General features: G+C 41.7%; 1 protein-coding gene across 1 annotated transcript in view; it reads right to left on the bottom strand.

Annotated features, from left to right (window-relative positions):
• The window catches only part of LOXL4 (lysyl oxidase like 4), a 201,104-nt gene that overhangs the window by 107,081 nt on the left and 69,396 nt on the right, over positions 1-24,627 (bottom strand). Inside the window, exon 4 of the mRNA XM_086922608.1 lies at positions 24,162-24,367. Coding sequence (XP_086778734.1) covers positions 24,162-24,367 — 206 coding nt within the window. The remainder of the gene's footprint in view (positions 1-24,161; positions 24,368-24,627) is intronic.

Here is a 24,627-nt window from a genome sequence, read left to right as displayed (position 1 = left end):
GTTGGCATGCTGGGAGTACAAAAGGTGGCCAGTTCAGCTAAAACGTTTATGGAAACAAAAACGAAATAGAAGCAACAAGAACGGAGCAAGCGGAAAAATACTCCCACCCCCATCACCAACCCCCCCACCCCAGTATTATTTTGTGGTGTTACAGCTGGAAAGGTAGAAAGTCGGGTGAGTGCCTACTGTAGATATTTGTATTAGCGGCTGGCCACAGGCCGGTGGCAAGGCTGACTCATGGCTTGGTTTTGACGAAAGTGGTGATGAAAGATTTACCAAAACGCAGCAGAGCTTCTTCCACCGCCAAAGACTGTGCTTGTTCTCTTGTCCCATATAGAGTGGCTACTGTCCCTGATTTTTTTGTTGCATGAACATTTGCCACACAAAGTGTGGTGTGGTCAACCTTTTCAGAAAATAAAGTACTGCCTCCCGGACATCCTGGGTAAGATGTGTGTGTAGTAACTAAGTAGGGGCACACTCTGCGATTGCCCACATTGGGGAGAGGATGTGTTCTGACGGCAAGAGCTGCCGATTTTGGAGCTGGGAAACCAAGGTTCGATCTTCGGGGTCGAGTCCACATCCTTTGATTCTGGACAAATCACTTAGGGGCATATTACCAAGCAATAGCGATAATTATCGCTATTGCTTGGTTAGCGTGAAAAATTTACCGCTGAGCTGCGGCGATTTTTACCGCAAATAAACCTTGGTATTATCAAGGTTTAACGCAAATGCGGTAAAAATCGCCGCAAAGCATGAATATCGCTGAAAAGTCAGCGATATTCATGCATTAGCGAGCTAATGCTCTTAGCCATGTTATCCACCTCCCATTGGATAACATGGCTAAGAACTGCTCAGGGCAGGTGTTAGCTTTTGGAGATATTCTCGCTTAGCGCGAATATCTCCAAAAGTTGGTAATAGGAGATAGCGATGTTAGTGACTGTTTTCAGTCTCTAACATCTTGGCACGCCCACTTTGCATCTCATTAGTGATAAATATCACTGACATGCAAAGTGCGGCCCAAGATGGTCGCTATCTCCTACTAGCTGTCGCTAACTGGTTTTAGCGGCAGCTAGGTAATAGGGAGATAATTTTATCTCCGCTTTCTTGGCTTTTAAAGCCGAAAAAGCGGAGATAAACCCCCTTGATAATATGCCCCATAATCTCCCCGTGCCTGAATGTGTCCTTGTGTAACGTGACCGGTGCTCATGTAAAGCCCCCCAATACCTTCGGATTGAGTTTGTGCTTTATAAATCTGAACAAAAAAAAATGATTGCAGAATTTCCATTTTGTATCGCAGGACCTTGGGATGAATTCCAACCGAGGTGTGTGCCCTGGAACCAGCTCCTTCCATTGTGGAAATGCCCTATGCAACAACGGCAAAGGCCTCTAAATTGAGTGGAACATAAGTTGCCAGTCTAACAAAGGTTGTACTACTGCCATCATTTCAGAGGGAACATCCACTGGCTAAATCAGGGAGTCAGTCTTGCCCTCTTGATAGTAATGATATGAGCGTCCTTTTAACAGTAGCTTCTTAATTTTAGTTCCAAGATAGTTCAGTTTTTAATGTCTGCTATATACATAATCAATATTAAGATTATGGTATGGCCTGATTTTCGTCACAGCAAAGGTCCAATTTAGTATTGGCAACTTGAGCCACAAAGAATAAGGCTTTCTTTTCAGAAGTGCGCCTGAAAGCTATAGTGAATAGAACCACTGACTCACTACATTAAGGGACGAGTTCTGCAGAAGTAGCCCCCCGTCACACCTACTTCCCAGGGCACGTATTCCAATGGGTGATTGGCATCTTTGTTTAAGCTGATGAGATCTCTACCATTGACCCAAAAAATTGCATCTCTTCTATTCCTGGCAATCTGACCACACCACTGCACCCCATCACCTCTGAAACAAACAAGTGAAGGAGGCTGGAATCCTATTGCTGGATCCTATTTTCACCACCAACAGGGTCCCCAGTCTCTTTCCTCACAAGTACTACCCAATATCCTACAGGTTTGGCTCTATCCTGCTAAATCCATCGCACCAATATCCAACCAAACCATGTATGCCAGCAACCCCTCACCACCCTTTACCATGGCTGCTTATACCTGCTTTCCCAGTCACCTTTTTCAGTGTAACTGTCCTGACTGTGATGCACTAAGGATGCACACTCCCTCCAGTACCTTGAATAAGCAACGTTTATCATAAAATTGCAACCAGATGTAGTGATTTGCTGTCCTTGAGAATGACTCCCAGATTGCCTCCTCTCTAAATGCAGTTGTCAGTCTTTGGGTCATCCCTCAATTCTTTATTAGCAGCTCGTTGACAGGTGACCCGACCTCCATGTATAAACTGAGTGCATAACACAAACATTAGACCACAAACACCTGCTCTCCCAGAACTTATTGGGAGGAGTTTTCCTGCCCAAATACATCATGGAGAGTGAAGAGGGATGCATATCTCAAGGAACATGGATAGGCAGGCAGGACAGATTGCCCTCCAGGACACAGCTGAGTGCATAGGCCCTTTAAGTAACAAAAGAACAGTCTACCTTTCAACATGATCAGGCATACAACTGCCATGTCATTTGCCTTCCCTACCCTAACAGGGAAAATATTGTTCAGTCCCATTACACTATACAGGTATTAGCTATACTCATTGGCTACAGGGGAAAGCCCCCCCAATTCCACCTCGAGAGGTGGTGTCATTATTTGCGGAATAGCTATCGCTGGAACAGCTACCTAAAATGAATGTGAGGACTGATGAAATGATGGCAGACGAATTAAGAGATTAAGGGATATAGTGGAAGGTTGCTTGACCAACACAGTGGGATTTCACCACCCTCTCAGTCTACCCACTGTTAACCACTTCTGCAGGACAAAGTTCAGTTCAAATTCGCCCTATGATAACTCCGTGTAGAGTCCAAGCTGCTACCTGCTTACAAACATCTACAAGGACCCAGCAGCCTCATGACAACTCATACCACCTCCTCCTGCTGTTTCTTCACCACAACTACGCACATACCACACCCTGAAATTTGTATGATGAACTACAAAAACACTGTGGCACAAAAGTTCTGTAGAAAACAAAAATCGACTACAAAATATCTACTTTACTAATTATAATGATAACTAAAAGAATATTGTGGTCCAAAATATCACAATCTTTAAATTGATATAAACTATCATGATCATAGTGTAAAATAGAAGTTAGCATATTTTTGATTAAATATATATTTTAAAAACATATATTACATAAAAGATAACACATAAATATACACGATATATTGATCAATTTTTTAAAAATACCTACACTTTTATAAATCATTTATAATCAGTTGACAAATAAATGTTATTATTAAATTATAGATGGCAATAAATCTATTAGACATGTAAAAATACTTTTTAAATAAAAGATATAATGACTGTAATTTGTATTTAAATATAAAACACCACATAAATATATGATTAGTATTCATTTGTAAAAGAAGTTAAAACATATATATTTATCTAACTTTTTATAAATATAGAATGTAAAACTAAATGAATGTTTATGAAATTATAAACAGAATTTTGAAAAACTGAAATACAACATAACAGAAAATATCTTAAAAATATATTTTTTAAATACACAATTTTAAATAACATTTGTTCAAAATATCTAATAAAGCTCTAGGAGACAGTAACCTGCAGTAACCAAACTCAATTACAAATTATTATAAAAAAATAATGAAAAACAATTTAATTACTCCATGTTAACAAAAATCCTACAGAAATTGAGGAAAACGCATACACTGGGACTATAAAAATGTACTAGCAAATATTAGAGAAGTGTGTACAATGGGCGCAGACATCAGACTTACTATTCTATATCTGGGGAAAGTTCATACATTGGGACGGTCAGAGTTAGTTAAACTCCAGTATAAAAATATTGGATGAAGTGCTTACATTCGGGGTTGGGGATTTCAGATTTACTATTCTAACTCCAGTCTAACTAACTAACTGAAAATGTATACATTGGGGGTGGAGGGTGGTCAGATGTACTATTCTAATTCATATATAACAAAATTGGGGTAAGCACATGCATTTGGGAAGGTTTCTCAGATTTTCTAACTTTAGTACAACAAACAATGAGGAGTATGCATCCATGGGCGGGGCAGATTTAATATTTTAGCTTCATACTAACAAACATTGGGGAAATAGGATCCTTGGGGGAAAAGGTGAGATTTACTATTCTAACTCCAAGCCAACAAATACCTGGGAAAGAGCGTACAATGAAGTGGGGGAAAGGATCAGATCTACTATTCCAATGCCAGTCTAACAAACATTGGGGAAAATATATACATTGAGATTTTAAGATTTGATATTCTAACTCCAGTCTAACAAACATAGGGAAAATGCATATATTAAGTGGGTCAGATTTACTATTCTAACGCCAATTTAAGAAACTCTGAGAAAAGTGCATACATGGTTGGGTGGGGAGGGGGCAGATTTAATACTATAACTCCAATCTGACAAACATTGTGGAACAAGCATTTATTCAGGGGTCAGGCACAAATATAATTAAAAAGTCATAAATGTATTTAAAAAGACAAAATTCACTGAATCTTAAAAAATAATGCATACCTCAGAAATGCACAACATTATGATTCATTTTAATACACCCAATCTGTAGGAAAGTGGAGTACCAAGCAGTGAGGCTGGTTAGGCTTCACAATGCAATACTCTCACAATACTCTAAAATAGGTCCTTCGGATTCAAATCCCTTACTCAGGTCCTGGTAGAGTAGCACAGAGCAGTCATGCTTTACTAGCAGAACATGTGTTAAGCATTTCAGAGAGCCAGCATGGGCGATAAGTAATTTACACAACTCTAAATAAATCTGAGACCAATTTATAAAACTAAAGCATATTTTTATATAAATTTAGGCACTCGAATGCAGACAATTGTACGAGTATAACAGGAGTTATGGATTTTAGATGGAAAAATAAATCAGTGAAAATCAATACTGCAAACCTTTAACATTGCGGTCAATGAGAAAAAACACTATTCACAATCGGTCACTTGAAGGACAAGTTGTGTGGAACCCACTGGGGGTCAGGTGATGTGGGTCCCAACACCAGTCTACAACAGTGAGTTAGATCTGACCTGGTTCAAAGGAGCCGGGTGCAGCATTTTCCTGGCTAGCTCTGGTTCTGAAGTGGGAGCCATGGGGGAACTGGTTTTATCGCTTAGATGGTGCTGGTGAGGAAATGGATACAAAAAGTCAACAACCGAGCTCTAGAGGTGGTTGATTAAAGGTGCTGTGGTGTTGCCTCGAGTTATAGCGTTGAAGAAAGGTAGTGGTAGCCGGACAGGCTACTAACAAACCTTGGCAGCGGTAAGGCCAGCTTGAAGATATTTCAACATCCGGAAGTCAGGGACAAATGGTAGCCACCTGAAACTTGCTGGAGGTCAGAAACATGTTTCCCACAATGCACTGGACCATTTAGATTTGGGCGATTCTTCGGCAGACCTGATGGCCAGTGATTCTTTAGTTCTGTGAGCGTGATTTTACCTGCGGCTGCAGGAGACTAGTGGCACTAGTCCAAGGGAGTCTGGAGTTGACTTTGGTTCTCAAAGGTTACTCTTTGTCTGGGAGAACTGGTCTTTGGTCTGGGACAAGTCACAGTCGTGAAGTTGCAGGGTGATTGCAACTGTTGTCATCTGTTCAAGGCCAGGCGTTTGTTTCTGACTCCTGGGAGTGCTCACACCTCCTGGCAGGGGGTCAGATTCCTGTCTTGGTGGCAGCAGCTGCAGGCTGTCAACCAAGGCACAGGAAAGGATAGGGCAACCAGCTGGGCAACCTCTAAAGTAGCCCCCTAGGTGCATGTCAAATCAAACACGACTGGGGAATCATGTCAGGGGTGATGAGACAAATTGTTTGATACCAAACATGACTATTTTTAGTGGGACCATAATGGAGCTGGCAACCTTGGGTTGCCCGGGTGCCAGCCCATGTTATCCTATAGCCTCTGAACACTTATTCCATAATGGAAAGAGGCTACTATAGGGACATAAAAGCTTGCACTTATATGTCCTCACCTTTAATATAATGCCCCCTGCCTCCTTGGCTCAGGAGGTCTACCTTAGAGGTGACTAGCATAGAATTAAACATACTGCTTTGACCTTGCCACACATGGTGAGGGCACAGTTGAGTTTGAGCAGTTTGCACTGCTCATGCAGTCTGAAATGGCAGGACTGCTGTCGTCTGTTTACCTGGGTCACTCAAAGGTGGCACAAACAGTGCCTCAGGCCCTGGTGACCCTTTTTAACTCAAATGCCCTGGGTACCAATGATAGCACTTACTAGGCACTTATAAGGAGGTTAAAGTCCTTGCCAATTGGGGTTACCAATTCACATGTATCAGATTTAGGGAGAGAGCACTGGCACTGGGCCTGGTTAACAGGCTCCAGTGCACTTTCAGGGTGATAATCATCAGGACTGGGGCAAAAAGTGTGTGCGAAAACATACAAATGGGCACTTTCCTACACAGTCATTCCCCATATATATTCCACATACCTAAAAAACAACAAAGTATAAAATAGTACAAATATTTAAAAATCAATATAATTTTTAAATATTAAACACGTAACAATAATTACTATACACCTGTAAATAATTATACAGACCCAAACCCTAATCCTCAACACTATCCATAAAAACATATAAAATGATAGTTAACAACAACACATATATACGCATTTCTATAAATTACAAATATTTAACCAAATTGAAAAAAATATAAAAAATAAGCATGAGTAATGCATGAATCAATTAGTACTAATTTGGAAAATATTTACTTAAATCTATCCCCCAATAAACCTCACAACCCGCAGGTAAAAAGTATTACATACTTTAAACATCCACTGAAAATGTAAACACATAAAGAACAATTAAAAAAGAATTACTTGACATTAATTAATAAATATTTGAAAGAACAATCAACCAAACCCCCAATAAATACATTAACCTGAAATAAAAATGTAATAAACAATATAAACATTTGTTGTATATAAAAAGAATAACAAAATAAATTGACATTAATTTATGTGCGATTTAAAAAACTCTTACCTTCCTTACCCCCAAGACACTTAATAATTAAAAAAAAAATTATATTACTGTAAAATTATTTAGCAATATTTAAAAATACATTTCACAATAAAATTAATAAATGAAAACATTAAATAAAAATAATATTAAAGTAAACTATATTTTAAACATCAATATCACTGTAAGGAAGTAAAAACAAAACTATATACTCTCCTTCGATAATTTTGTCTACAATTTTTTAAAACAGATATTATGATCATAGGATATTTTTGATTTTAAATTAAGCTGGAACACTGCCCAAGCTTCCCTGTTTAAGGCTCTAGATAGTAATGCTACATAGGGGCCCTACACCTCAAGCTCTTACCTACTATCTATGGCAAACTGCCAGAAATCTTTTTACAGAGCCGCTGGGCAGGCGTGGGCTACTGGGTATCAGCCTTGATGATTGAGGCTGTTTGCCTCTGGTGTTCTAGGGACTATCTTACTATGGCTGTGGCTCTACATACTGGCTAAGTACGACCCTTTCCACCTTTGGCTCTCAGGGTAGCAAGGGTGAGGAGCCACCAGATTCTCAGGGAAGTAGTGTGGGGCACCTGAGCTCAGCACTAAATATTCAACCAAAACCACAATAACTTCAATGTCAAACTCAGTGCTTATCTTTCAAGCAGAAGAAAGTACCTTACTTTTAATCAGCCAGCAGTACCAAATAGTATATAATACAGCTTAATATACAAGTAAATGTCCCTGGATGTCATCATCCCTTGTGAGGCTACACCTGCCGGTTCCTTGGACTAGTCCCTCCTGGGTGTCCCTTTTCAGGTTGGTCTACCCTATTTAGTAGCCACTTAAAAGCATGGATGTGGTTCGTCTCTAGTCCTTAGTTTCCCCACAGTTGAATGTGCACTCTGTTCATGATTCTTTTTAAGTCCTCCCTCCTTGCTGGTTCAGCTAATTTCAAGCTCCTGTGGTTGGGGGCATAGTGAGCGGGTTATTCTCAAGCCATCAGGTGGGAAGGGTGTGGCCCGCATCTGTCTGTGTGCCTGCCAAACCTGTTCAGCTGAAATAGTAACCACGGACAGACAAAAGGGCAGCCCTGATCCACAAACACCTCACCTCACACATTTGCACTGCAGGCTCCCCCCTGCCATCAACCAAATGACAGTGCCCAGGAAGACTAATTAACAGCCCTTTGCTAACAAAGTCATCCTGGAATTTCTAAAGATAGCCCTGTCTCCATCCTCCTCACTTCTGTGTCTGGATCTCTTCCCTTCAGCCACATGAATGCAGGCAATATAATTCCACTGTCTGATAGTATAGTCCTCACCCTCCCTCTTGTGCTTTGCTAAGCCAGGTTCATCCAAAAGCTTATCCAAAATGGATCCCACTGGCTTAAGTACTCAGTCTCTCTCACACACACAGCCTCCAACTATATATGTACTACATGCACCACACATCAACACATGCGCAATCGCTCGACACACGGGATGTCAGTGCTAGGTGCTAACATCATTGGAGGTCGGACTGCATTGCAGTCCGCAGTAAATGCACAGCCATGTGCCACTTTCGGCCATCCTTTTTCAACCATTTTATTTTTATCCATGTAATCAAAAACCTTTGTTCCATTAATATTTCAACTTATGCGACGGGACCACACACTCCGTGTACACGTTATTTCCAAGTTTCTACTGCTCAAATGGTGTCACCCTGGACTTTTTCCAAGAACATGATTGAAACGTGAATTCATTTCAGGCAGTATTTATTCAAATAAAATAACCCAATGCATTTCGGGCTTCACGCCCTTCTTCGGGGGTCACTGTAAATAATCGTAAAACAACACAATTAGCAGACTGTTTACACCAACTTTCACATTTCTCAATATCAAACCTTATACGACAACATTTGTATAGTGTGTTCTGTGGAGAGGTAATCACAACATCTCAAAACTTCGTCCTGTGATAAGTAAACCAACCGACCCAGCCTATGCTTCAAACCCGTACTCGTTGACTTCCCTTCTTCCCTTGTATTGTGGTATGCAACCCCCTTCTACAATACAAGGGAAGAAGGGAAGTCAACGAGTACGGGTTTGAAGCATAGGCTGGGTCGGTTGGTTTACTTATCACAGGACGAAGTTTTGTCATATAAGGTTTGATATTGAGAAATGTGAAAGTTGGTGTAAACAGTCTGATAATTGTGGGGGGGGGGGGAGCGGGCCTATTCCTTGATGAGTCAGCCTCGCCCTTCTTTTTTTCTGTCTGACTTTCCCTTATGCCTATGGGCTTTTTGACAGATAGGGAGTAAATGCTCGATTTTTCTCAAGAGCCAGAATGACTATTGGGCGCATTTTGAAGTGGGGGCACAGCCCCTTGTTCTTATGTCATTTCTCCGTGTTGTCTAGTGGGCTTTCTAGGTCGATTGACTTTCTGCATAAAAACTGTTGTGCCCATTCTGACATGGGTACACAGCCCAATGTCTAGCAAGGCTCTTCCCACCCTTTGTTGTCTGGTTTCCCTGATGTCTAGCAGGCTTCTTTCACCCAAGGGCAGATTGGATATAAACACCCTGCATCACCACCCCTCCTTGTAGGGGAGAGAAATTCTGTTTTTCCCAGAGGTGAGCAGTGGCCGATCCCCGGTGGGGGCACTATCAGCCAAAATCAAAATTACCTGATTTCTAGTGGGTCGAACCCTGCTTTGGGTTCATGGTTCTGGAGTGATCACCAAACAAGGAACAACTAGAGAGAGGCAGCACAAGAAAGAGCACACTGCCCTCTTTTCAAGGCTGCCTCTCTCATCTTGATTGGGGATGCCTCTGCAGCACCGATCAAAGAGAAAACAATCTGCACCTAATGGCACTGACTAGTTTTACTTAACAAGTACCAGAAAGATTTTCTCTGGGAAAGCAGAAGAGGAAATCTTCACGTCTTCTGCATTATAGGTATTGGGGAGGATGTGAACATCACGTCTTCTGCATTAAAGCATTACTATCTATCAAGGAGTTATCCCTTCAAAAGAATTAAATGTATATTTCCAATAACAGACCAAAAAAAATCTACTTGCACACTCTCTATGGGGAGTCAGATTTCATCTACCTACTAGCATGTTCTGGAGAGATATTGACCTTGCAAAGAACAGCTGTTTCGTCATTCAGAAAGTAAATGAGCAACAAAGATGCATTTGAATCGTGTTTTTAGGCCTCGCCTAGGCAGCGCTTGTGTATCTCTTCGAGACATGCTGTATGCAGGATATGGGCATGAAGCTCTGCCTTCTTTCCACCCATTGGCTCCTGTACCTGTACTTTGTAAATGATGGCTTTTCATTGGTCAGTGGACTAAGTGTCCCTCCTTAGTACCACCTTGTCTCTTCTTGTAACCTGTTATGAGGGCTCCACCTGTTACATGTGCTGTTACTCCCTAGGTTTTAATTACAGCCTAAGAGCACAATTTTCTTAAAGGGCTTCAGGCAGGACACACGCTTGTCCCTAAGCAAGACTGGCAGTGGCTACTTACTCACTAGCACATCTCACATTTATATGAGGCTTTATAAATTTCCCTTCATCAGCACCACACAGAGTGCAACCTAATCGGGAATTAATATAATAATTATTTTGTCACATTTCAAAGCTACTAATTGTATATATGGACAGAGCTATTTGAATGTACTCGTGGTACTGTCTTGCATGCAATGAATTACGGGTAGGGCGGATTTACCATATCTTCTGCAGGGTGCTGTACCATATGTGGCCAAAGGAGATCCCATGGGACCTCTTTTGGCCACATGTGGTACTGCGCCCTGAAACATGACTAGGTAAAAAACATTGGCATTTAAAATGCAATAACTCCAACTTTGCAAGGTGCAGTACTATATGTGGCCAAAAGAGTTCCCATGGGAACTCTTTTGGCCACATATGGTACTGCAAAATGGCTAGGTAAAAAACATTGTCATTTTTAGTGCCAATAACACCAACTCCAACAAGCGCAAGACCGAGTGCATTTCCAATGCAATAGGTCTCACATTTGTTAAAGTTAGAGCTGTTGGCATTGAAAATGACAATGTTTTTACTTTTGCTTTTTTATATTATTGGCAATAGTACTATGCAAATATAATAACTCTACTGCAAATAAAAAATAAAAAAATTAAAAAACATTGTTATTTTCAATGCCAACAGCTCTAATTTTACCAACTGCGTGACCTATTGCATAGCAAATGCTTGATATCTTGTGTCATTTGCTGTGCGTTCAAAGAGAGAGGTCAACTATAAGCTTATATCTTCTTAAAAATTGTGGCTTATTTTATCTTGAACATTAGTGTTCCTCTGAATACAAAGTTAGAGGATGTTGTAAATTGAACTGTCTGACAATGGTGATGGAAAAGGAAAGGCTGTAGGATATCTGCTTTTTTCTAAAACACAACATTTAAATAGCTTGTAAATGAACAGTACGTTAGATTGCCCATTATCCATCTGAACAGGTAGTGGCATCACGTTTCCTGCCAAAACTGTCTTTAAAAGAAGAAACCAAGCACAATGACTTAATTTCCATTATCCAGCTGCACAGGAAGCGACCACTGTATTTCCTATCATCCATCTGCACAGAAAGGGACATCATTGGATTGCCCATCCTCCATTTGAACAGGCCGTGACATCACTAGTTTTCTGCCAAACCTGTCTTTAAAAGAAGCCAAGCAAGAGGACTTCGGTTCTCATTTAAACCTGCACAAGAAATGACATTATAGCATTTCCCATATTCCATCGGCACAGGAAGTGACATCACTTCCTGCCTTCTCCCTACTTGAATCACTCTACAGGGCATCCCATCGACTGGGCATATCCTGGAAAAAGCAGACACAGACTAGGACAGCCAGTTAGGGACAGATGGAGATGGGGCCTGAACCCCTGATCCAGTGAAACTTACAAGGTAAGGTAAAGTCAGATGCATCCCCCCATACAGCCATACCCTACAAACATACACATATATAGATGTAGCACAAGACGCAGCCCTAACCAAGTGGACATCCCATTAACTACCAAACATCTTCAAAGTACAAAACAAATATTCCAGCTGATGCTCCTTAACACTTATTCTGCAGTACTCTACATACCAGATATCACAGACCTCATCAACTATCACAAGTTTAAAACCCTCTTCTTCACAGAAATGTGGCTCGTACCAACAGCTGGGCACATCCTAGACATCCTTCTTCCCACAGGCCGTAGCATCCATCATGTGGACCGCAGATGTAAGAAGGGAGGAGGCTACACTGTCACATATAATCCTCCTTGTTCTGAACTCTAACCAAGTAACATTCAATATTTCATTTCCCACTCTCTGCAACTCAGACTGCCACCTTCCATCTCATCTACAGGCCTCCAGAGCAGTATAAGGACTTCATTGATGAACTCTCAAGTCTCTTAAAACCTTCATCCATCTGACATGCCCACGCCACCCTTTTGGATGGCTTCACCCTCCCACACACTACAAGCTCGAAAAAAGAAACAAGAGACACCCTCTTCAACCTTATTGTTAAACTCAGGAGGTACAGCATGCCACATAACCAACACACTCCAAAGACCACATCCTTGACCTTGTCATCTATACATCACTAACAATCCAATGCAAACCAACCATAACCCTGGATCCGAAATACCACTTTGCCATCACATTCTCCCTGCTCAGTATACTACCTACAGACCGAGGGGCATATTTAGGAGAGAAGTGGCAGAGAAGTTACCCTTCTTGGCTTAACCCCACGCTCCACCACTTCTGAAACTCATGGCTGCACCGTATTTACAAGAGTACAGTGTAGCCTTGCCTTTCCCCCCATGCTGGCGCTAATCTAGCTGCCTAGCGTCAACTCAGGCACCCTTGCACCAAAGTGCAAGGCGGTCTGCGTTGCAGGGGAATGATTGTTTATTTGCTGGAAGGTGCCCTTTCCTGCACATAAACAATCAGTAACAGTGCTTTGTAAAGTCTGAAGCTGCTACACATTCTTTATTTTCAATGATTATTTATGTGCAGGAAGGGACACCTTCCAGCACATAAACAATCAATGGTGTTTTGCTGTTTCTATGTGTGCTGCAAAAAGCAGGACACATGGAAACAGCTAAAACAAGGAGAAATGAGGCTTTTCTCCTTGTTTTGCCTATTTAAGATCAGGTTTTCCCTGGTCTTCATTTTGGCGCTGCCTCCTATTTAGGACACCCGTGTAAATAGGGGGCAGCATCAAAATCAATGGGTGTTGCGGTGGAACGTCCACCTCAACACTCATTGCCCACCCTCTTCATGCTAAGTGTAGCGTGAAAGTGTGCCTTCTTTACAAGGCTGCGTTAAGCCACGTTAAGTGGCTTAACACTGCCTTGTAAATAGTTGAAGCACCTATCACCACCACAACGTCTGAAAAAGTGATGTTGTGGTGGCGATAGGGGCTTGTTTTTGAAAAGGTATATACCCAGGCAGACTTTAGCTACAGAAACCTGGCTTGACTGTAACACATCACAATAAAAACATTTGATAAACACACAAGAAAATGATAAAAATCAGAAAAATCAACAGACTGTTATGATATCAAAAATACATTTTAATTACGATTTGCTTTTTTATAAAAAAATCATCACACTGATAGAAGATATATAGTTACACAAATGGTACATTAATTAGGAATGACATTTCTGCATCAATACATTATTAAAATAAAAAACTGTAAAAAATTATTTTTCCAAAAGATGTATTGTTTTGTTAGACTTGGGCTGTGTCAACGCGTTTCGACAAAACATTTGTCTTCATCAGGACTTTAGAATGTGCAGCCAATTATTTCTAGGGGAAGAGAAAGAGTTATTGTAGTGACCTTGCACTGTAGTATTTTATTGAAGACTGAAACTGGAGGGCCGTGCTTTTTCTAAGAAGTGATACAAGCGGTAGACAATGCCTGAGAGAGTAAAAGACGGTGCGTATTTTTTAGCTCCTAGGACTCAGGGTCGATCTTATTGTCTCCAACAAAAGGACGTTACACTTGATTGTTTACAGAGGGGGTGTTCCTCTTTTAAAGAACATTATCGTCCCAAACCAAAAGGGTGCGTAATGGAGAACTCTGGTCTGTCAAAACTGTTCTGGCCGCTTTATGTGTCTAGCGAAGGTATACGGTTAGAGTAGTATTTAATTCCGGTAAGTTAAAAACAACCTTTGATAAGATATCTTCCACTTTCCTACCTGAATCCCTGACGGAAGGAGACGCCTGGCGCTGTTACCTCTAAGAAACCGAATTTATATCGAGGCTGCACCATCCCCGGGCAGTGCCCATCAACTCAATCGATTCCCGCTCGGAAGAACGGCAATATATTATCCTGCAAGAATCTCAGAGATATACACGCGGCTCTACCTTCCGTCGCCATTCTATACAGAACCTAAAAGGTTGTTTTTAACTTACCGGAATTAAATACTACTCTAACCGTATACCTTCGCTAGACACATAAAGCGGCCAGAACAGTTTTGACAGACCAGAGTTCTCCATTACGCACCCTTTTGGTTTGGGACGATAATGTTCTTTAAAAGAGGAACACCCCCTCTGTAAACAATCAAGTGTAACGTCCTTTTGTTGGAGACAATAAGATCGACCCTGAGTCCTAGGAGCTAAAAAATACGCACCGTCTTTTACTCTCTCAGGCATTGTCTACCGCTTGTATCACTTCTTAGAAAAAGCACGGCCCTCCAGTTTCAGTCTTCAATAAAATACTACAGTGCAAGGTCACTACAATAACTCTTTCTCTTCCCCTAGAAATAATTGGCTGCACATTCTAAAGTCCTGATGAAGACAAATGTTTTGTCGAAACGCGTTGACACAGCCCAAGTCTAACAAAACAATACATCTTTTGGAAAAATAATTTTTTACAGTTTTTTATTTTAATAATGTATTGATGCAGAAATGTCATTCCTAATTAATGTACCATTTGTGTAACTATATATCTTCTATCAGTGTGATGATTTTTTTATAAAAAAGCAAATCGTAATTAAAATGTATTTTTGATATCATAACAGTCTGTTGATTTTTCTGATTTTTATCATTTTCTTGTGTGTTTATCAAATGTTTTTATTGTGATGTGTTACAGTCAAGCCAGGTTTCTGTAGCTAAAGTCTGCCTGGGTATATACCTTTTCAAAAATTGTTGTTTCCCTGACCCAGGAGCTAGATCCTTAACAGGGGGTCCCTGATATTTACCCAAGGCGATAGGGGCTTGTAAATTTAACCCCAAGTTCAACTCACAAGAGAATACAAAGCCTTCTGATCCTTCAAAGACTTTCCCACTGATAACATAATGCTCAAACTTATCTCTCACTCTATTAGTGCCACGTCCAAAGCAAACACCCTCCTAAACCACTTCAACAATATTTTGGGAAAGCTATGACAATATCCACACATCAAATATAGCACGAAAATGCAAGCCAAAGCCTTCAGCACCTTGGTACACTAAAAAACTTGCTGGCAATAAACAATCAATCTGTAAGCAGGAAAGAAAATGGAAGAAAAACAGAAATCCAGAGGACCTCTTGATACTAATGTCCCTCTGCACAACACTCAGAATGCTCATCGCATCGGCTAAGGCAAGTACTATACCGGCACCATCAATGAAGCCACTAACAGAAGCAGAACGCTGTTCAAGACAATGATGCACTGCATCAACCCCCTCCTTGGACCTATCTGTTTCTCACTCCACAGAAAAGTGCAATGCCATCAACCTCTTCTTCAGTGAAAAAATACAGAAGATCCAATAGAACATGGGTACTCCCAAACATTTCCCCAGGGGCCACAAAGTTTGGTCTGTGATGTGCTGGAGGGCAGCATTGATTCTAGCAGGTTTGGGGGGGGGTTGGCAGTAAGGTGGGAGAAGGGGAAGCAAAGCATATACATTTAATGTTTGACTTGCACAATGTGAAACCAAAAAGTTGGGATTCATCTGAGCTTCTCCACTTAACTAAATTGTGTGATCATAGGCAAATGTTTTATATCACATTCCCTCCTTTTTCATTATCACATATGAGGATTTCGAAATGCATGACTTCAGGAAGTGTGCTGACCAAAACCTTCTCCTGTGTTTGATTTAAGAAACCATAATGTTGTCTATGTATAATATAAACCCAGGCTATCCAAAGAGTGCACATAAGAACTGACTTGCCCCTTAGTTCACTATTGTCATTGTTGCCAAGATTGGGGGAAAGCATGAACATTTCTAAATTCATATTTGAAAACAATCAACTAAATAAAACAATACTTCTCAATGGACTGATATAATCTAATATACTAAGGCGAAACAGTGAAACGGTCCTGCATGCTAATAATATACACTTTTTGAATTTTAAACAGATGTATAAATAAACTGGTGTTTCTAAATTTCCGCTGTTCATCACACCCTAGTTACTTCCTTTCTTTAACTTAAACTAACCTTTAAATAAATGCTTGCCTGTTTATTTAACATCTTTTTAATGTTTGTGCTGAGTCGAATAAACAGCAGCCAGGTGCTGCTGTTGACCAGGAGACTGCAAGTAAAGGTCAGGAGGGCCGTATGGGGCCTTTGGCCCATACTTTGCGTATCACTGCAATAACACACCAGTGATGCCAAGCCTGATTCTTCTTTTGCACCCATCCCTTCCTGTAGAAACTCGCAGTGGTCAGCCTTCAAATCCTTCTCTCTCCTAGATCACGCAGGCATGTTCAACTCCCTCAGATCCACATTCTATGAAGATGATGTCTCGTCATTGTTATTCTTCAAGGCTCTATGGGTACACTCCCTTACCCTTGTTTACCAATGACAATGCTTCCATCACAAAATCTATCTTCCCAGAACCTCTCTAGACATTTCAGATCCACCCACTCCTAAAGAAACCTACACTAGACCCTGATGACCTTGTTAACAACAGGCCCATCGTTCACCTACCATTCGTTGACAAGATCATTGAAAAAGGAGTCTATTTTCAGCTTCAAGATCACATCATTGCTAACCATCTTCTGCACGGCTACCAGTCTGACTCCAGATCATGCTCCCGCACAGAGACCACTACCTTACACATCATAGATAATTCCCTCTCAGCCACAGATGAAGATGCACTTTGCCTCTTGATATTGCTGGACCTCTCAGCTGCCTTCAACACAGTGGACCTTCCCACCCTCATAAGTATCCTACTGTATTCAATGGAACCGATGCCATAAGATTCATATCACCTGTGGAGTCCCCCTGGTTTACATACTGTCCGCAGTCATCTTTAAACTTCACACATATCCACTTGGTGCTCTACTCACATATAATAGAATTAAGATACAACAGTGTGATGATAACGCTTCAATTTAGGATAGAGTTGAAGACTCATCTCTTTATACAATGCATTGTGCATTCAAAGCCCAGCTTCGTCTCGCATTACTTATTGACTTTATGCTTGATTTGACCATGTACAGCATTCATCTACCTTTTGGCTAGGTTTGCAATATGGGAATATCAAACACTAACATATATACACACATACATGCATACAAAAAATTACACCCAATCTAAAAACGATGTTACCCCATGCAGCCTACTTGGGGCCAGGCCTGTAGTCAAGACCTTCCACACAAAGATGTATTTTTCCACCAGGATTCAACTCAGGGCAAGATCATCACCAAACCAACAACCATTAGGAACATCCCACCCTCTTTATGCCAGTCTGTCAACAACCACCCCAGTGCTGGACTCCCACAGAGTATAGGCAAAACTGTCCTGCTAATAACAGGAGACTTCAAACTTGTGGTTTGGTATATCAGACTCAAAACCAGGTATGGATCTCATTAAAAACTTAGATGGTCGGGGCATCAGAAAGTTAGTAAGTGCTTCAAAGCTTGAAGGGACAATTTCTTGGACCTATTTGTACAAATACAATATTGAAAATACAAACCTTTGTTCCAGAAACATGCTTTACTGACCAGTCTCCAATAACAAGGTAAATGTTAAGCCCATCTCAGATGGGCAGATGCACTATCATAAGCTGACACACTAGACTATTTGCCCCTCAATGCAGGTTTTTGCAGCAATTTTGTTTAATTGCATTTGAACTGATCAAAGCTGGCCTTTTTTTGAAGATCATTCCAATCTATAGGGGTCCCGTGAAAGATGTCATAGGCATCTGATTGTCTGAGAGGAGAGGGAGTTGGAAACAGAAGTCAACATAGGGTAACACTCCTAATACTTTCTAAAGAAGGTTACCTATGTTGGAATGATTTTTGGAACAAATGTGGAGCAGATAAGGTAGACTCCTACTTGGTGTCTTCAATGGTGGGGTTGTTTATACACTGCAGGGGCTGCTTATTACCCTTACCTGCATAATGTAATTCATTTACAGTCTTTGATTTTTTTTTTTAAACCAATAAAACTTGAATTACAAAAAAAACATTTTGGTTGGCTGCTGACCAACTAGCCAGTACTACTAACTAACCCCAGTCCTTCCTGGACTGCCTTTTATTCTCGGCTATATATGGTGTGTCAGTAGTTTGGGAAAGGTAATAGGGCACCAGGAATTTCTTAGGACTCTGTAGCCAACTCTGGATTTTGACCCACTATTTGTATCCACAATTTATGCTCCACTGATGAAGATTCCAAAATCTCACCCAGTGTTTAGCTTCCAGAGGCAGAAAAAATATATTTTCCCCTGCTATACTGAGAGAGCTTAACTGGCTAATGGCTGAATCTTAACCTTTGCAAATATATGGTGAACGTGGAGGTAAGCCAATAAACAGGAATATTAGAGAAAAAACACCTAATGTGCTATCTTCATTTGTGGTTTAGGCCTGTCCGAGGGAACAGAAACAGCACAAGGAAACATCTCCGCATTACACTTGCCAATGCCAACCAGTTTTCCCTGATACTACTCAACCTTCCAGGGGGTTATAATAACTTAAGCCATGGGATCCCACTGAGAAGATTGAATGATTGAGAAAAATTGCTGATACATGTTCTACTTGAATACTCACTAATTCACTCACTTGTTATCAAGAGTGAGGAGCACAGAGAGCTCCAATAGAATCAAGACCCTCCAAAATGCTTCAGACTTGCCCAAAAACGCTAGCTAAAACACAAAATATGAACAAAATATGTGAAAGCTATTGTGTATTAAAATCACTCCACAACGCGAATCAAATTTCCCTGTCTGGTTTTCACAAATGCCTGCCAAAACCTGCACACATGCATCCACCAGGCAATCATAAGTCCAAGGGTTCCTCTGTGTTTATCTTACATTTCTGTACATCCTCTATTGTGGTCCCTGTGACTGTCTATCCACACACCCGACGTGTCCTGCCTGCTCTGTCCTCAGAGCTAGTATAGTGTTTGGTAGCGTTTCTAACGGTTTGGAGGCAAATACGATCAGATTCCTGGTTTTCATCCTTTGGAAATCTATTCCTTTCTTGAATTTCTATTACTCCTGTCAGCTTTGCTCCTTATATTTGGTATCCTCTTCCCAAGGGTTGCAGATAGTTCTCTGCCGCCCATGTATAGTTTAACCTTTTAACTCACACCCATGTTTTCGGGCTCGATCAGTAAGTTGTTGTTAAATACATAAATATTCTCAATGCATTCTTGCTACAGACCACTGTCACAAACAGCAGTGCAACCCATAATTAACCTATTCTTGGAATGGGCTTGGTTATGCCCCCCCCCCTACTCTCATGACTGAATGGCTTTCTTGTTTATTTAAATTCCCGCTCCCGAGGTGATGGCTTCCTTCCCTCTCCTTGTGGTTATCCTTCCGATTTAGAATATATGTTTCCTTTTCATTTTGGTTGGTTCTGTGGATCCTTCCTTTGCTGACACCCGGAAAATTCAACTTCTATTTTTTTTTTAAACATTTGAGACTTAGTACTCCATGGGAGTGCATGTTTTGTTCCTTTCTTGTCCTTTTGGCGAATGCTGCAGTATTCTTTATACTTCATCACCAGAGCACTAAGCAATACTAACAGCTCTGTGCCTCTCTCTCACTTCACCCAAGGATCTGTACCATTTCGGACCACTCTCTGCCACTACTGGCAGTGCCAATACGCTTGTAAAATTGGCCAGCACTGGGAATACTTGACCATTTTGAAATCGTAATTTATAAACTGCCAAGATGGCCGGCACTTTGTGTGTAGACTCTATATGGTGGTCAGTTTAGAGGTATAGAAAATAATCTTCAGCTGTCTTGGAGCATTATATATATACCTTCAAGATGATCACCCCACTGCATGTTTAGATGCAATGCAGCAGCCATTTTAGGACTATAATTTCTCTGCTTCCAAGATGGCCACTACATTGCATGGGCACCCAACGTGAGAACCATCTTAAAAGTATTGAAAATAATTTTCAAAGATGGTGGACAGTATACTTATGCTCGACAAATAGTTGCCACATTACATGTAGGAGAAACGATGCAGCCATTTTGGAACTATGTTTTCTCTATTTCGAAAATGGCTGCAATGTTGCGTGTACATGCAATTTTATGGCCAACTGGTAACTATATGACGTACTATTCAATGATGACCACCACCACTATTGCATTTCCCAATCCCAGCATAATTTAGCAACCACTGATAGAGTCAATGGCATAGGCAACAAGATACAAATGTTTTTAGCCAATGCTTGTCTGAGAGTTGAACACGCACACACACATGCAAACTTAGCCCACCCTTACCTGGTCCTTGGTATCACAATCTGACCAAATCCCTTACCCATAGCTTATTCTGTGATCACTACACAAAACCATTGATATCTGTTCCTAACACCATTTATCTATTCAACCCAACCATCCTTGTCTTATAAAATAATTCTTACGTGAGTAACCCATTTTTCTACTCATCTGCACTCTGGCCCATTGTCTTCTCCAAGTTCATTTACATTAAAGGCATGATGAGTTGTCAGCACCCATAGTTTGGCATGTACCATGGCCCACTGATAGGTATCTAGCACGCCTCTTCCCACTTCATCATTCATGCTCTATGCTTCAGTCACATTGCACTTCAGATTGAAGCCATATATCAAAATCTTCACAGGGGGAAATGGCGTTAACAACGTGTTGTAAACCACGTATGCCGTTTCAACACAATCGTTACCACTCTTGCCTTTACCATGCATATCCCTTTACAATGATTTCAGTTGTAAAGACACTAAAGGCATATGTGTGGTAAAGGCAGTCAGTGGTCTAGCATTGGAACGAGTGGGCAGGATGTGTTGGAGACTTCCTGCGGATGACAATGGATGAAACGGTGGGTTGGTGAGTAGTTTAAGATTTTTAGGTTGGGCTGGTGTGGGGGTATTTTTCAGAGCTGTGGGCCGGGTTGTAGGGCTCAGGGCTGGGGTGTGAGGTATATTTCAGGGCTGTGTTTTTAGGCTCAGGGTGGGGGGTGGGTAGGTTTTAGGGCTGGGGTCGGGGTAGTTTTTAGGGCTGGAGGCTAGGGTTTAGGGCTCAGGGTGGGGCGTTTTCAAGGCAGGGATAGTTTTTAGTAGGGGTGGGGCTTGTTTGTGGGCTCAGGGTGGCTGGTTGGGGGTTTTTAAGGGCTGGGGTCGGGTAGTTTTAAGAGCTGGGGCCAGGTTTCAGAGCTCAGGGTTGACACGTGGCGGATAGGGACATTGTCGACATTGCTAAATTAAAATGGGCCCAGCAACCATGATGCTGCTTTTGCGCATGTTACTACATGGCTTTATTTCTGCAAGACTTTGTTTATGCCTTTCACAAGAAAACCGTCTGCTTGGTTCGTTCTCTGCCTTTTCCTGGAGTTTAGTCTAAACACTGTGAGCAAGGTCGATAAACAATGCCTCTTGCTTTTCTGTTCTGATTAGTCCCTCGCAACTAGACAAAACAAAACATGCTAATACAGCTGCTGCTGGAAACTCATGCTTTGATATTATGGGGATGCATGTTTAGGTAACACACACTTGGAGAGTGAGTTTTCCAGGGAGAAGAGCCATGCAGTTCCTGTAGATATACCATCTAGGCACTAAGGTTTGGGGTTTGCTGGCAAAGCCCAGAGATCTTCTATTATATAATAAAGCTTCTTCTTACTAAGGGGGTTAGACTTTATAGTACTTTATCCATTGTCTTTATATGATGACATCCCCCTTTATGATATACTAGCAGCCCGCCCTGGCGTTGCCCGGGGCAGAAGGGGGCTGGGGGCAGCATTTTTGGCTTTTGTGCACTCCCGCCCGGGCCCCCGCCCGCCCCGATATTGCCTAGACCGCCTCCCGCCCGCCTCCCACCTGCCTCCCGCCTCTGCCTTACCTGAGCCGCGCTCCACACTCCACCGCCACTCCCGGGCCCCCGCCCGCCCTGACATTGCCCAGACCGCCTCCCGCCTCCCGCCCGCTTCCTGCCTCCCGCCTCGCCTTTGCCTTACCTGCGCCGCCGCTCCTCCCAGCGCTCCGGACTTCACCGCCACTCCTTGCCGCTCGTCACCACTCCTTCACTGCCACTCCTCGCCACTCGTCACCGCTCCTCCCCGCCTGTCGTCATCACGCACGTCTAGGTCGCGGTCAGCGCTACGTCACGGCCGGCGCTAGTTTTAGGGGACTACTTTGTTTTTAAATTTAAATTTTTTAATTTACGTTTTATTTTTATTTTATGTCACCTATGTCCATCTACACACCCTGAGAATTCCAACAATGTATTGGGTGTGTGGATTGGCGCTGTGGTTCCCGAGTTTACCTTGCCAAAAGGTTTCTGTTCTCTCTTTATACTAGTAGTATTGATGGCCTTGCTGCAATGCTAACTGTGTTAGGTTTGTGCATTTTGCTGCTGGTAGTGGCTTGCATACTGCATGTTAGAGCACAATAGTTAAAATAAGCATTTTAAACTATACTCGTGTTTTGGCCAGTTCTTATTGTGGACATGTACGAGAGAGTGTGCGAAAAGGTGTGTTGTTGTTACCACGATTCCTGAGCGATCCGGGAGTGTTGTGTTCTGGGGTGTCTAATCATTTGCTTCTATATGAGTGTGTAAGAGAGCGAATGATGGTATGGCTAGTCGGTTCTGGGTTCGTGGGCACTAAGGTGGTGGGAAGGCTAAGCCCCTATACACTGAGGCCATATATTCCTTCGCATAGTTCTGTGTATGTGCAGAATACCTGCAACAGGGTGGGGGCCTGGGATGTAGCCTTTACCACTTACTTACCTTACCAATCATGCCTTTATAATGAAATTTGTTGTAAAGGCATGCGTGGTAAAGACGCAGTCATGGTTATGACCGCGTTGTTATGGCATGCAAAGTCAACACGTGTGTTGGTCCGTAATGCAATGCTCCACAGGCCGCCAGGTGGTTCAACTTTCCATTTTGTGCACCACTTTCTAAACCATGCATATGTTTGCCGTCTCTAGTTGGACTAGTGAGCTAAAGTAAGACACCTTCTGTTTTGTCACATTCCACACTGACAAAAAAAAACACACACTGCATTTCACACTTGTTTTAAGTTAGCCCCCAAAATCAGACGTAGTCTGCCTTTTGAACTGTAGGTTCCCAAATACTGATCAGGCCATCCCTATCTGTAGTAGTAAGCTCCTAGTCGTAAGAATGCTAGTAGTTAAGCATTTTCAATAGGTGTAAAAGAAGGGGACGGAAAGATGTTTGCTGCTCTTTTCGTAATACCAAATTCCTGTGGCAGCATAAAAACGTGTGTAAACATTTGCTGCACTACTGTGGACGTCTGTGTAACCTGACTTCTAAAAGTCTCTTTACTTTTGAAGTTTCTTAAAAAAATACCTCAAATGTTTTTATATAGCAGCTTTTTAGATTATAAAGAACTTGTTTCTGTTTTTAATATTTTGATCTCCTTTATCATATTCATCAACATCACAACTTTATACAAGCATAGTTTGTTGTTCTCGCAAGAGAACTGAATCAAATAAACTAAAACTTGAAACTATACAAGCATTGCTCTCCATCATTGTGCTTCAAAATGTAATCTTTCAAATGCAATACAGTAAATCTTCATATCCAACAATCTGACACCAATATTTGAAAATATGTTTAAAAAAAGCCCCCCCCCCCCAAAGTTTACTTAGGTCCCTTTCTGGTCATGGTGGTCAAGCACAGTCATAGTACCTGTAGAATTTGTCGTTAGGCAGCATCTCTCCTGGGAATCCCATCATGCCACACACCACTTTGCTGTTTCTCATGGTCCAGTCCGTACTGCAGACCTGTCTCCATCGTCCCGCGTGTTTCACTTCCACAATCCCCTCAGTCACAGGGGCACTCGCCTTAGCTCGTGCCAGAATTGGCTTGATCCGAATCTCCTCGATTTTTATCCCCTGAATAAAATAATAACATATTGAGAATATATTTAGACTGCCTTTAAGATCACAACCAGAAGTTAAGTCATCTTTCAGTGGCAAGAACCAATAACTGTGCAAAAGCATTCTGGCTGTGGGCTCATAAGTAGACAACCACTGCACATTGACATTTGCAAGCTACCGCTGGTTGGAGAAGCCCTCACTACTTAGGTAGCGAGAGGAGGGCCCGGTGAAAGAGTCAGATGGGTGGAACAAGATTATTAGAATAGAGACCTGGA

The sequence above is a fragment of the Lissotriton vulgaris genome, chromosome 5 (assembly GCF_964263255.1).
Source record: "Lissotriton vulgaris chromosome 5, aLisVul1.2, whole genome shotgun sequence".
NCBI lineage: Eukaryota > Metazoa > Chordata > Amphibia > Caudata > Salamandridae > Lissotriton > Lissotriton vulgaris.
Note: the sequence above shows the minus strand (reverse complement) of the source record. Positions and strands in the feature narration are given on the sequence as shown.